The 14,635-nt window shown below is 38.1% G+C and overlaps 1 protein-coding gene across 6 annotated transcripts in view; it reads right to left on the reverse strand.

Moving 5' to 3' along the window:
* The window catches only part of SULF1 (sulfatase 1), a gene marked incomplete at both ends in the record, with an annotated part of 63,846 nt that overhangs the window by 3,183 nt on the left and 46,028 nt on the right, over positions 1–14,635 (reverse strand). For 4 of the 6 annotated variants that reach the window (XM_082014649.1, XM_082014648.1, XM_082014647.1 and 1 more), the window contains 9 exons: positions 2,952–2,985; positions 3,873–3,996; positions 4,088–4,230; positions 6,497–6,669; positions 7,122–7,187; positions 7,583–7,677; positions 7,763–7,859; positions 9,658–9,904; positions 12,918–13,134. In XM_082014649.1, the coding sequence (XP_081870775.1) occupies positions 2,952–2,985; positions 3,873–3,996; positions 4,088–4,230; positions 6,497–6,669; positions 7,122–7,187; positions 7,583–7,677; positions 7,763–7,859; positions 9,658–9,904; positions 12,918–13,134 (1,196 nt within the window). Of the gene's footprint in view, positions 1–2,745; positions 2,986–3,872; positions 3,997–4,087; positions 4,231–6,496; positions 6,670–7,121; positions 7,188–7,582; positions 7,678–7,762; positions 7,860–9,657; positions 9,905–12,917; positions 13,135–14,635 lie in introns of those variants that run through there. The other 2 variants (XM_082014646.1, XM_082014645.1) reach the window with 2 other exon arrangements.

The raw sequence follows: 14,635 nt of genomic DNA on the forward strand, positions 1-14,635 counted from the left end.
CGGGGCTGTTACTTCTTCTTACTGAGAAGTAAGATCAGCAAGGAGTTTGCTGCATTCCTACAAAACAGCTCAAAGAATGTCAGAGCTACATGTTCCTTCATGCTGGATCTATAATTTCCCCTCTAAATGTGTCACTGTTTCTGCGTTCTCAGAGGAGTTTCACAGCTGGGAAGGCACTGGGAATTGTTCTGTGATCTTCATTTCAAACAGAAGAAAATAACTTGTTTAAACACATGGGACAGAGGTTACTTGTATTCATGTATTCTTCACGTATTACTTGTATTACTTGTATTCATGTATTCATACATGTTAAACAATTAATAAAGCAAAGTCTTAAGGTCCTAGAGCTGGTTGTATGTTGGTTGACTGAGCAAGTCACCTCACAGCTTAATTCCACAACTTGGCAGTAAGTGTGAAAAGTTTCCCACTGAAATTGAAGTATACAGGGGGAAGGAGAGAGGAAAGAAAAGGTTTCGCCCTGTAAGAAATCTCATTACGACCAGGTATGAAACAGGAAAGTGCAGATGAGTTGCATTTCAGTAACAGCAAGGCAGTGGTTTCCTTGATCAATATTTTGGAAACTCTCAGCTATGTCACAGACCCAAAAGAAAAATGTTGCTAATTCTTCACAGTAAATCTTCCAATTTTTCTAAAATCAAGAATTAGCTAATCTTCATTCTCCAGTTACCACACCCTGGAGTCCCACAATGCTGTCTGTGGCTGCGTTGTCTCAAAACTAATAAAGGATCTGGATATATCTCCACTACGACTAAAGAAAAGTAGGTACAATCATCTCCTTAGTGGCTTTGAAAAATGTCAGACAAGCAGGAGAGGAGGGAGAAGAGTGCAATTCCCACATTTTGTTATCAACTGTGGCTGCAGAATCATGTTCTGTCTGTCAAAGGGCACAGGTGACACCAGTCCTTCCCTGCTGAAGCTCTCTCCATATGTGTTAAGCAAACAGCACTATACTGGCTGTTTCCATACAGGCCTGTTGTCCGGATATTGTATGTGGAACACCTATAGTGCTGTACTAACTCAGGATGTTTTCAACTGGAAACAGGTCTGAGTGGAGAAACTACATGGTCTGACGGAAGCCTGAGGGGCTTCCTAAGTTCAGATGACTTAGTAGCATGGGGCTTCTCCTTTCTCATTCTGTTGATTCCTCTGCAGGCATCAAGAAAAGGATCCTCTAAGAGATTCTTTTAATGATTCCTGAGAAATGTTTTCTGTTACTTTTTAAAAAGTTTTGTCTTAGAAAAAACCCCAGCAATTTCCACTAGGATGGGGCTTAAACCAAAATGATGAATTCGGGCATCTGTGTATACTGAGAAACTGGGTGACCGGAATGTAATGGCACAGAGCGATATCACTTCTGTTATATTATACCTGCTATTTATCCTAGCAGCAGAATGTTTACTGACTTGGTATCAGAAGTTAAAATGTTTTCATAGCTAAACAGTGCAGCAAGATATAATTTGAAGATTAATCCTGTGTGTTCTACTATTTCATGCAATCCTACAATACCAAAGTGCCATTTCTGTTAGATCTGCAGTTAAAATGAGCAATGCTTACAAGGATGTCTTCTAATGAAAGACTTAAAAGCATAATTACAGGGATTACTTTCTGCCATTGTCGTAACCAGTTCCCACCAGCCTGTAAAAAGCAATGCAAACAACTGGGATATAACCAAACGAAAGCTTATAATTTTCTTAGATCCCAGAACGACTCAAGTGAGAAAATACAAAATTGGCTGCAAGGAAAAATTAACTGCTTAAATTTGTGATCTATAAAATATTGAAATACATTCTCCTAATTGTTCCCTGGCTGCTGGGAGCTAATGACAAAGTTCTTTTCAGAAGACCCTGTGAAAAAAAGTTTTTTGTAGACTTGTATACTCCTTGGACCCAGTTTATGTCACAGGCAAATAATGTATATCAGGACCTACTCTACCAAAATGCATGGAGATGAAAACATATAAAACTGATATTCCATGAGACGATATCAAGCCTGAATATGACACTTGACAGACTTCTAATCTGTTTTTTCCCCTGAGTACAAGTATTACTCACTGAACAGCAAGTGCAGTACTATTAGGACGTGAGTTTTTTCAGTTTCTTCAGGCTTTTGCTTTATGCTTGGCAGGTTCCTCCTCCAGGAGGAACTGGACTTTGCATGATAAACATGTAGGTATGATAAATACACTTGCAAACAGCAGTCTTTCTGTATTCCTCAGGTTCAAGCATTCGGTATAAAAAACCTCACCTGGTGCCCTTCCTCAGTTCAAATATTACAAACTTTTTAAGAAATTTCGTTTCATGTGTATGTGATCTTGTCTGAAAGCATCACCCCCTCTGGCCCAAAGAAGCCTCATCTTTCTACCACACTTAATTTGAACCGTCTCCTGCTGGCTTCTGAGAACATGCCCCTCACATTGACCATTGATTTTCCTTAAAGTAACATCTGCCAACATTTCCTAAAGCCAGTGAGAACTTTTTACTTTACTTCTATAGGTTTGATTAAGCTCTTTGGATATGTATACCTCAGAGAGCTTTTTAAGCACGTTTGGTTTAAGTTTAAAAAGCAGCTGTACAGACTTCCTAAATAAAACCAGCAAAACCCCCAACCCAATAAAAATTAACCCAACAACAGGAAAACAACCCAAAAGAGGTGATTCTTTTTGTGTCATTTTCCCTGTGTAAACATCAAAGAAATATAGGCATGAAATATGAGCTGTATATGAATTCTTGCTATGGCAATGAGCTACGTTAAATGCAGAATGGTAGAGCTAAAAAACAATGGCCAAGTTCAGTGTAGAGTAGTTAGAAAATGCATGCATCAAAAGCTATGCTGTGTGCAACATGGCAAGATACAGACATTAGTTGAAATGGGCTGGAGTCATGCAATTATTTGGAAAGAAGCTGCTGAGGAGAATAAAAAAGTGTGGATACCTGTGTGGATCATAGCTTCCTCCATCTTTATTTCCTGATATAGGAAAATACAAGAGTAACTTTTGTTAGTGTTTAGAACTTGTAAAACCATTCACAATGTAGTTTTCCATGCACAGCATCTAATTCCTAAAAAGAAATGTACTGTGTTAAATAAAGACAGAGCTGCAGTCCAACAAAGATTTCCTGGAAGTTTTATATCAAAGAACTGAAAAACCACTGTTTTTCAAAAATAATAAAACCCCCAAACAATTAGATATAGTAAAAAAGAGAAACATTTTTAGGTGAAGAAAGAGATACAAAGATGCAACGACACAAAATATGTAGAACGGAATATTCCTGTAAAAAAAAAAATCACAATATTCAATCAACCAAATTTAAATGTAATGAATTCCAGGCTTATGCAGTATAAATACCAGCTATTTTTGTACTCAGAAACCCTTGTAAAGAAATACTCCTTTCCTCAAAAACAGAGGGGACTACTGCTGATTAGAAGTTTGCAATGTTAAGCCTTGTGGTGTAGAGCCAGAGGTTGTTCATATAGGCAGACAGCAATTGAAATAAACACAGAATTTAATACCTTGCCTGCTACTGGGAGGCAAAACTAACCAAATAAACCCTGCAACAAAGAAAAAAGTTATGACTATGAAGATCTGCATATGCTTGTTATTGATTAGATCAAATAACATGATAACCTTTCTGCAGCATTTCTGCCAAATCTTGTTTGCCATCAATATCTGTCTAGAATAACCTGTGCAAAATTGCAAGGAAGCTTCCTGGTCATGCGGGATGGTGTATGTAGATCGTTCCGAACTATTCAGAGCAACACATAGGAGAGCAACACTTCGTAGATACAATTAGTACCTAGGCAGATAAAAATAAATGAATAAAATGGAAATAAACAGTCTTCTATTTTTCTTGTACCTGTTTCAAGTCCCTTCGGCCTTGGATTGCACTGCTTATAACCTTGACAACTTCGCAGTTCCATCAGCTGTATGTGTAATTGATTCAAAATGCCTCTTTCCACTGTGTGTACTGTATTCGTCAACTGAGAAAAAGAGGAATGGAGGGAAAAAAATACTTGTTAACAGAAGTAGAAAAAAACCTAGAGGACTCTGGTAACAGGGAAAGGGGTTTACCTGATAAGGATCAGTGTTCATATCAAAATACTCCAAGAAGCCAGTCGCAAACTCACAAAAGAGAAAATTGTGGGTGTCATTAACTGTTCGCAAACACCAGTAAGTGTTGTTATTCGAGCTTGTGCAAGCACAGAAAGAGCCCACTGTAATTAAAGAATCAAGTTATTAGTCTTCAGTGAAAGACGTGAAACTAGTGTCTATAGTTTTTCATGTACTTAAATTCTAGCTCAATTAAAAAAAACCTTCTATTTGAATACTGTTAGATTCCCATCTAAAACAGAAAAAATGTTGCTAACGTAATTTTCACAAATGTACAATTAGAGAATGCAGAAGATAGTGAATGCTATGGTTAATGATGCATATTCTGTTCTGAGCTTTACATGGTTTCTTGGGATTGAGAAGAATTCAGACTTTACAAAACAGGACAAATCCTGATCCTTAAGATTTGTACACAAGATTGACTGGAATTGCTTACTATGTACAAGGGTACCATTTCCCCCAACAGTAAGTAACCTTAACCTAGCAGAGCCTGTGAGATACAAGTACCAGAGAAAATTACAGAAGCGTAAGCACTACATAGGAAGGTCAAATTGCTAGCTGATACCGTAAGTGAGATGGAAATGACACAGCAGTCAAGAAAGCGTGAGGCGGTGTACAGGAATGAGGCAAGTGAGAGAGAACAGGCAATGAAAAGATGGGTTTGCAAGCAGGGAACTTGCCTGGCACCTTGAACGCAGGAAAGATGGAAGAAGCAAGGTGGGAAGGAAGACCGATGGATAATCCTATGCCTCGTTTTAAGCAGCTTTCCCTTACTGACTAAGGTAACCACTTAACTATTGGTTCGAACTGCAATCCCTCATTTCATTTATTTGATACACAAATAAGAGGGAAATGGGATCGTTCAGTCAGGTCTTTGTAGGACAATTCCAAGCAGTGCAACTGGATTTCATCCTGTTTCCACTTTTCAACCTGGGGAAACCTAGAGCAGGCTTCCGCTCCAGACTGAAGATATCTGGATCCAGGTGTCACACTGAAGGGAGCAGCCATAGAGGAGACCTGGGTATATCTCGTCTACAATCTTGTTTTGCTAGCAGAAAAAGCTGTAAGAAAGTTCTCTCTCTTAATTTTCAAACAAACTGCTAACAAAGTTTTGCTGTAGAAGAATGTCTCTTTAATTCCAGTAATAAAATATTAATATGGCTTAGATGTTTATTTAGATTTGTTATTAGTACTGTGACTAGCTGTAAACAGTATCAATGTTTTGAACAAACTTCATAAAAATTGTGATGGTATTATAACACATTATCTCTTCTTTAAGTTATGGACTGCGTCAAAGGAACATTTTTTTACCCCGTTACTGTTGCTGGAACATTGCCAGAATGCACAGCAATATGAGAATGCTTTTCATAACTATTTGTTACTCCACAGTTAAAAAGTAATAAGCCAATTTAATTGTTGTCTTTAAAGCAAAAATCATGCATATGACTGTTTTAGGAACATCTTAAAACGTAAAAAGCATATTAGCAGAAGTCCTAGTGCAATCAAAGCGGATTATCACTAGGAGACAACTTTCTCCAAATGAAAACTTGTTCTTAGCAAATACATTGTAACTTAATCATTATTTGATCTTGAAGTTTTTGAAAGTAAAGTTTTCAACAACTTTTATTCCTCCATCACCAAAGATGAGAAAGGTATTTTTTTTTACTGCTGAAGACCAAGAAATGTTGAAGCATACCTCAGTAGGATGGTTATGTATATATCCTGAAGTTTAAAGGAAATTAAAATATTTTCTAGCTCTAATATTTTGTTCTTATATACTGAATGAGTGTTCTACAGTTCTAAGTTTTAAATTCTTTTAGAATATAAAAAAAATGGGAATAATGGGAAGAATTCATAAGGGATGATATCTGTATTTTTTTCACAATAAGTTAAGTTGTTCATGATACACTTTAAAATCAAAATAATAAAATTAAAGTAGACCTTTTATCTGCTGAAGTTTGTGACAACATTAAAGGTCAAGTCCCAAAAAAGATTTGTGAGAACTGGAAGAACAAGGTTATTATTAATAACTGGAAACCCAGTTAAAATTCCTATGAAATATTTGGTCATCTTAATCTCCAAGGAATGACAGAAATCTCAGTGGCTGGTTACGAAAGTCTATGTTTTAGAGACCAGCTATCTTTTTTGTTTCTGCAGTGTTCGGCATCACGCCTCTTGTGATAATTTCATATAAGTAATGCAACAATTACAAGCATAGTCAAGTGACAATCTCCCTTCATGCTTCAGAATAACAGCAGCAGCATTACTAAGTGCCAGTTCTTCAAAATAATGCCCTGATTGCGTGTAGTGGAAAATCTGTAACACAGCAGAATAACCTAGATCACGTCTGCACGTGGACGTAAGACTTACAATTCCAGAACGGTGCTGTTTGCCAGTGGTTGTTGTCATGGGTAAAGCACGTCAGGCCAGGAAGGCTACACTCGTCTCCTTTCTTCTGGCGCTTTTTCCCCTTCCTCTCTTTTTTCCTTCTCCGGTTCTCTTTGAACAGCTGCAGTTTGCCATCCACTTCCTGTGCTGCTTCTCTGTTCAGAGAGAAAGTTGGGCACAGCTGACAGAGAACAGTCTCTATTTGGTTAACAACAGCGCTTGCAGTTTTTACATCTTTCCGGTTTTTGAGAATATGCCCTTCTTCTAGCTCAGCTTCCATCCCAGCTGTTATGACAAGGTGTTCTCTTCAGTAAGCATGAGAAATGATGCACCGTTGCATTTAGGTTTAAATGGATCTTTTAATCAGTCATGAAATTATTAATTTCATCCATTTTCTATCAATAGGTTTTAAATATACTATCCATAAACTTTCACAAGTCTGTACAAAACTACTGAAGGTTTCTTGTGAGAGCTGGCTATGTGTGACCTTTTCTTTCCCTCACCTCCTCCCTTCCCTTCTCCACAAAAAAAACCCCCAACCCACCCCCCCAAAATTATATTTCTCTAGTCACCAGCTAAGAGAGTGAGAGGATAATAACAATCTTACTTGAAGGGGTGAAGATGGCTCTTGAGTTTCTCTTGGGCCTTTACCCCTTTCTCTTTGTTGTAATAGCTACAGGGAAAATTATTAGGAATTATCAGGTCATGAAACCATTTTCAACACAAAAACAAGCCAGAAACATACCATCTTTGATATTTGCTTAAGGAACTACGCAGAATGATTTACAATTTTCACTTCATTTAAAGACGTTGTATCTGTGTGAGTGATCCTATGCTAGATCATAGCAAAACTACAGCTGGGTTCAAATATGTTAGTAGAATACAAACATATTTAATCTTAAAATTTTAACATTTCTCTTTTGATCCACAGTAGCTTCTACTCTTAAAAAAGATCTAACTGAGTACTTACAGTACCTATGTTCTTTCTTTTCCATCTCAAAAAACTTGGAAAATGTGTAAGTCTTAGCAATTGGTGTAGCTTTCAGTGTTGAATGGCATCTCTCTTACCTCTGTTTACTACAATCACATTCATCTGGTTTTCTTCTTTTTAGGTGTCCTCTAACTTCCCTCAAATTCTTAATTTTGTCTTGGAGAGCTTCAATCTGCAGAGAATATTTCCAAGTCAGAGATATTCTTTGAAAAGGTAGCAGTGCAAAGACTTCACTCAGATTTTAAAATACCTCTCACCTCCTTATCAATGTAAGCCTTGTGGTCCTTCCAGGCTCTGGCGGATTGGTACAGCTCCCTCTCACAGTGAATAGTGTCATTTGGAAGAATAAAACATCTGTAGACATGAGTTTAACAAATAGGAAAAAGAAGGTCAGTGATTTCCCAATTGCCTATCAATTTCTTCTCTTTCTTCTAACATTCCTAATAAATTCTTTGTTATACTCTGCTAAGAAATAAAGAAAGTCTACAAGGTCTTCTCATGTTGGCTTAATAATATTAATAATTGCTTCAATCTGTTTTCTCTGCAAAATTAAAAAAAAAAAAATCCTAATCCATGTCAGATGCTCTGGGCTTGCTAAGCAAAAATGCAATGGCAATGCCATCTTGGAGATTCTTAATCCAATCAGAAATGAAATTGAAACTGAAATAGATATCTGTTCAGAATTTAAAGCCTCTTGTTAACCAAATGTGCCATTTCTTATTTAATAACCAACTGCTGAGAACTATATTCCTCTTGCCACATGAATGTGAGTGGCAAGGATGTGAAACAGTAAAGAACACGACCTTCCAAGTATGCGAAGCAGTCAAGAACAGAACATACAATGGGCTAAAGATCAAAATAATCAATAAAGATCAATAAGAATCAAAGTTAGAGCAGAGTTTTCAAATAAGTGGTTATAAAAAAGCCAACAGAACACTCAAGTTAAAAGGTGGTGCAATGACAAAAACATGCACACCAGTGTGTAAAAAACCAGCTCTACCAAGAAAAAAAAACAAGCACCTGGAAGGCCAAGGAGGTGGACTGAGTTAGAAAATCAAGCAGACTACAAGTCTGGCCTTTTAAAAGCTCCACGCTGACAAAGAGAAATTCCTTAATTAAGGAAATATTCCAATTTTATAGACACAACCTTTCTTGGGTCCTGCTTCATCAGAACCCTTCTTTTAATTTTTGAGAAGAATAGCAGAAAAGAAGATTTAGAGGCTTATTTCTTTCAATGTTCTCTTATTATGTTTTTTTCCTCACTCAAAGAATTCTGAAAGCAATACAGTCAAAGTCAAAATATGTTATGGAGAAATAATAACTTTTCCAGAAAGCCATTGAAGACTTTATTAATGCCATGGTTGGAAATTATCAATGTAAGAAAATTATAATTTTTACTTAAAATTAATTTTTATGTTTTCCTTGATGTTCTTTGAAAAGAAAAAAAGAACAAAAGAAAAGAGAGAAATGCTATTTATACTTTAAACATGATAAAAAGATTTTTGTTTCCTGCATCTGTCTGGCTTTTCAGATCAATCATATTTGCTTTTTTAAACTAAAAAGTATTTTGATATTTTTGCTTTTTCATTGAGATTTAGGGTAGGACTAAAAATTGCAATCTAGGCATCTTCCAGGATGGAAAAATGATTGCAGGTCTCTTCAGGGATAAACAGGTCTAATGTATCTTAGCTAATGTTAGTGGCTGCAAACAACTAAGCATTAAGAAAGATGATGGAACTGGTCTAATCTGTCCTCATGCAGAGTGGGATTTCAGTTGTCTCAAATTTAGGCCTCTGTGCTAAGCTGGTAGCCTAGGCTTTATAAAGAACAGCAGGAGTGTCAGCTTCACAGGTGGTTAAGCCATCATAAGATGCATGTTTTGATATGGAGGATGAATCTCCCTTTGCAGATGCCTACTCCTCCTCAGAAACAAAACCTAAACTAGATGCCTCCCTTTAAAATACATATACTAAAGTTAAATGATTCCACCTACTAACAAATACAACTCAGGTTCACCTAAAATCTCCAACGGTAGTGTTCAGTTCTTAAATATTGTAACCATAAAATCATAAAAAATGTAAAGAGAAAGAATACACTCAGAAAACAAAGATTTCATTTTAAGAACAAAAAAACACAGAAAAAGCAATTGTACTTGTGCGTCACTCTGACAGAGTTGGGTTGACCTATGACATCAGTGCCATCAGCAATCATTGCATCACCAGGAGCACCATCGGTTTCCTCTGTTTCTTCCTCATTTTCAGCATTGTGACGCTTGGTGATACTTTTGGTCTTTAACACCTGCAGTTCTTCCTCTTCCAGATTTATGTCATATATTTCACCTTCAAATTCGACAGACAAGGACCGGGTTTGGCGGGTGTGAACAAATCGGGGTTTGTATTCTGAAGCAGAAGAAAGAAACATTCCTGGTTGCATATACATATCTACATGACCCATGCCATGAACACACAGGATAGTCCAAAGAGCAAGAATGCTGTTCAGTAAAAACAGCTTATTTTTTCTGTAGCTTTACAGAAACTTATTTAATGATTTTTTGATATGTCAGGGCCCACGCTTTCACATGTAGCATGAAATTTTGATTGCTTCAAGGCTTGTATTTCATGCTAGTCTGACCTTATGCCACAGTTAGCATCTATATTCATAAATAAAATCAATATCTTAGAAATCAGGTATCTAGAAAAAACACTCAAAAAATCAGAGGGTTAGAAATCACTTTAGAAAATTAAACCATTCAGTACTGTGAAACAAGGTCACCACCTGTAAATTGGCATGTGACATAATTTTGACTTACGCTTTAGAACAAAAAACACTTTTTAAAAGGATAACACCTTTTCCTTTTTATAGGTAGGCATTAGAAGGGCAAGTATCCATCATGTATCAGTGTCTATGTATCTATACATATATATATACTTCTACACACACATATGTATCTATGCATACAAGTCATAGACCTCCAAAAACTTGCTGCATTGTAGAGCTACAGGGAGATTTATTGTGTCACTTTTACCCATTGATAGCTCTAAGCTCTGTACGGTTACAGCTCTTTTAGTTACGGTGTATGAGTCAGATTAACTAAGACGATTAACTCTTTGAGGGTTTTTTAATGTTTGGGCTCAGTCTGGAAGGCCTTACACTTTTTAATTCTTTTGCTAAATGCAGTTGTCTCAAATCAGGTAGATACAATCCACAGTCAATAACACGCCAGAGCGTATTCTGTCTAGCAAACCCACACACAGAGCACTATATATACATAATTCAGCTTGTAAAAATCAGTTGCAGGGCATTTCCGTTAGTTACATCTATGCTGAGCACACCTTTGTCACCTAACAGTTAAGAATAATTCATGCAGTAGAACGAAACGGGAACTGTAAGAAAGTACTGCCTTTGGAAGGTAGTGTCGGTTCTACTGCAGTTTTTATGTCAGTGTCTTTCCGAGACTCCTACTGAACCTCTCCTGCAAGAACCTTTTAGAAGTGCAGATAATGAGCCTCATTCAACTCTTCATTCAAACCACCCTGCCCTTCTAAACCATTTCAGTGGTTGCCTGCTGTCAGATGAAAAAAAAGGCTTCCCAGTCAAGTCAGTGAAGACATTCATCTTCCTGAAGAGAAAAAACCCCTAGCTTCAAAGCAGCTTTCTGATTTATAACCATATTACTCTTTCATAAAATAATGCAGAAAGATTCATAGGGTCAGGTGAGACAACTTCTGGCATTGTAGCAGTCTCTGATGGTACTACTTATTAATTAAAGTCACTGAAGGAGTCTGGAACACATAAACATCTTATTCAAGTGTCATCTAAAAACTGAGGCCTGAACTACTCATTCCCTTAACTATGTCTCATCATCATGAGTCTTTCTCTGCTCTACTTTGGATGAATGCTAAGGCAGATTTGGAGGAGGAGGAGGGATGATGAATAAGAATGTTGTAAAGAAGAAAATCCTGACAAATGGACTTCTGATGCCCCCTTCAGATGTCTTCCCTACTTCCCCTCTTTCTCTCCCCAAGCCACTTCGCTCCCAGTTGCAATCCTCATTCAGCCCTTGCTTGTGCCCTGGTGACACCTTCTCTTTCCAATGTACAGGACAGGTATCTCCCCTTGAAAATATCACTTAGGGAACATTCCCCAGTTTGAGAATCGCCCTAGCAGTCTGTGACTTGCAGACTTTTCAGCAGAGGTCAGCCTGTACACACTGTCAAACTCCTAAACAAATGGAAGAAATTATATCAAGGCAGCATTTAGTCTGAACAATGAGACAACTTAAGACAGACAATATTGTGGTTGAATGTACAAAGAATACCAGAGATTCTTGTTCACATCCAGAGTGGGGGAGGCTTTAAATCCGGAAATATTTTGAATTATACTGACATTATTTTCTTATTTCATAGACATCTGTGCAGCATCTTCTAACTTTTGCGTTTCTCATACGACTTCACTATCTTCTGGTTTTGAAGGCCCATCTTTATTTCATTCCTTGGTCTAGTATTCTAGACAGAGAGCAGGAGAATACAGCCTGCTCTTGAATAAAGTCTGGAATGCAGATCAGCTTGTATTGCTATAATTACAGAACATCACTTTCATAGCTGGGCAGATATATGAAAATACTTGTTCCATTTAAAATAATGTCTTCTTTAAATAAGCTTTTTTTGTGGAAATCATTAGCAGAAACAAATCCAAGTACTGCTGTCCTAAAAGCCGCTTGTACATGCCCTTCAGCCCGCACTCCACTAGAGGACACTGCAATCTCACTCGTGTCCCTGCGGGGATCCCGGTACTGACTTGCCGGAAAGTCACAGCCGAGCAGAATTTCAGTCCGACAGCCGTCACAGCGCATCGCGTAAAGGGTGTCTTTGGGATATTACCGAACAGCCTGTGAATTCGGTGTTAACGATGCAAGAAAAAACTCGCTCTAGCCATCTTAGCAAGTAACGGCACCGATTGATCCGCAGATGCCACGGGGTTGTCATGTCTGAGAAGCGCGATAGGTGGCACCGGAGCACCACCACCACCGAGCACCACCGAGCACCGACCACCACCATCACCACCACCGAGCACCACCGAGCACCACCACCATCACCGCCACCGAGCACCACCGAGCACCACCACCATCACCGCCACCGCCCACCACCATCACCACCACCACCACCACTAACTACCACCACCAAGCACCACCGACCACCACCAGCAGCATCACATTCCTCACTGTGAAGCAGAAGAGAATTTTTGTTGCTATTATTTTTATTATAGATGCAATTATGTAGAACCTGTCTGCCAATTACGGTTATATTGATTAGACATGGAGGTGAAAACAAGAGTATACTGGTAAACCAGCACTCTGCTAACCATTTTCCACTGCTCTTTGCCTCTGAGTCCGAGTGATCAGATAACACTTACTTTGCGCATTAGGGTTTCTCAAGAACTGCCTTTGATTTTTTCTTTGGGTCCTGCTGTTTCGGTAATCAGTGTCTCCACAGTTGCAGTCTTTGTCCTTACTGCTGTATCCCCGGGAGTGTATGCTGCGGGTCCTTTTTCTGATGGCAAGTATGTCGCTAGATACCTTACACTTGTGAATTCGAAGTTTGCCGGAAGCATCCTCCGTGCACTGCCACTTCTGTGAGAGAGAGAAATGAAGACAATTTCCCAGCAGCCTTCTACATCCCTGCTATTTCCATGTGAATTGAAAAATAAGACAGGCAAATTTCTTTAAAAATTAAGCAGTCCCTTAAATAACAAACTGAGAAGGGAAACACTTTAAGGGACTAAATTCACTCACATTCTTCTCAACATCTCTCTCATGCTAGGCAAACACAAGCTTGAATGAAATCACTGAAAATCTGCATAAAAAATATAACCCAGCCAAAAAAGATATATAAATCAAGAGTATCTAGACTAAACACATCCCTGGAAGGGGCAAGTAAAAAGTCTTGATTTACTGAGCCATGGAGTACAGCTGTCAGGGCTGTTTTCACCAACTCTTTTTTTTCTTTGAAAAAACAAACTTTATTTCTTTGTTCTATGACTTGGAATTTCTAACATGATTCAGGGGAAAATAAAAAATCCCCACAGATGAAGAAGAACTGGTTCAGTTGTAGGGTTCTTTGGAAAGAGAAGGACAAATTGTGCATGTGATTTATAGAAAAATACATAAACCACTAACAACATCTAATTTATTTCCTTACTGGTGGCCAGAGTTAGGACCTGCACCCTAAGACATGTCCCTGCAAGCCATGTCGCTCAGACCTGCAAACATTGCTGGCTTTTTATATTTTATGTGAGAAGGGAGAAGCCTGAAAGCGTAATACCCCCAGACACCCTCCCTATACCCAGCAGGTGCAAGCAGGGGAAGAACCTTAGGGACAGTAAACAAATAAATTAGCTTCGATAAACTCCTTTGGATACCTAAGTCTTGAGATTTGTATCAGACTTGGGAGAAAAAGGTGCAGTCTGGAAGGAGTACCTGTAAAAAGCATCGTACGCATGCTGAATATCAGAGCAAGTGCAGGAGAAGGAGAGGAAACATTTTTTTCCAGTTTGTCTGCACAATATCTGTCTGACTTGATTATCAACATCACTGAGCCAGATGGAAGATTCCAGAAGGATTTTTCCAGTGGATCCCACTGTCTTCACGTTTCAAATTAAAAAACAACTGGGACTTGAATTTCCTTTCCACACTGAACTGTCTTAAAAAAGCTAAATGTAATTTTTTTTAAAAAACATGGATAGGTGCTGACAGATCAGAGCTCCTTTGCCCGTGTCCAAAGCCTGCCATATATGGCTGCTGGGGTATAGCTGGCACTCGCAACACCCTACACAAGCTAAGAAGCTTGTGAAGATTTCAAGTCAGTTGTAGTCTGAATAACAATAGGGAGAACTAAAAATAGCTGTTTATTTATAATTTTAATACAACTATAAATGACTGTTACCCAGTGAGTTTTGTTCACATGTGCATCTTAAGCACAATGGCCAGAGTTTGCATACATAGCAATGACTTATTTGAGCTGGGTAGTGTAGAGAACAAAACCCAATAATGCTATTGATAACTGAAGCCTTTTAGTTGCAGTTTCAGCTAAGTTTCCCTATAATGTGTCCTTTTTTGGTTTTCGTGACTGAAT

Source organism: Phaethon aethereus (assembly GCF_964289735.1).
Source record: "Phaethon aethereus genome assembly, chromosome: 2".
Taxonomy (NCBI): Eukaryota; Metazoa; Chordata; class Aves; order Phaethontiformes; family Phaethontidae; genus Phaethon; species Phaethon aethereus.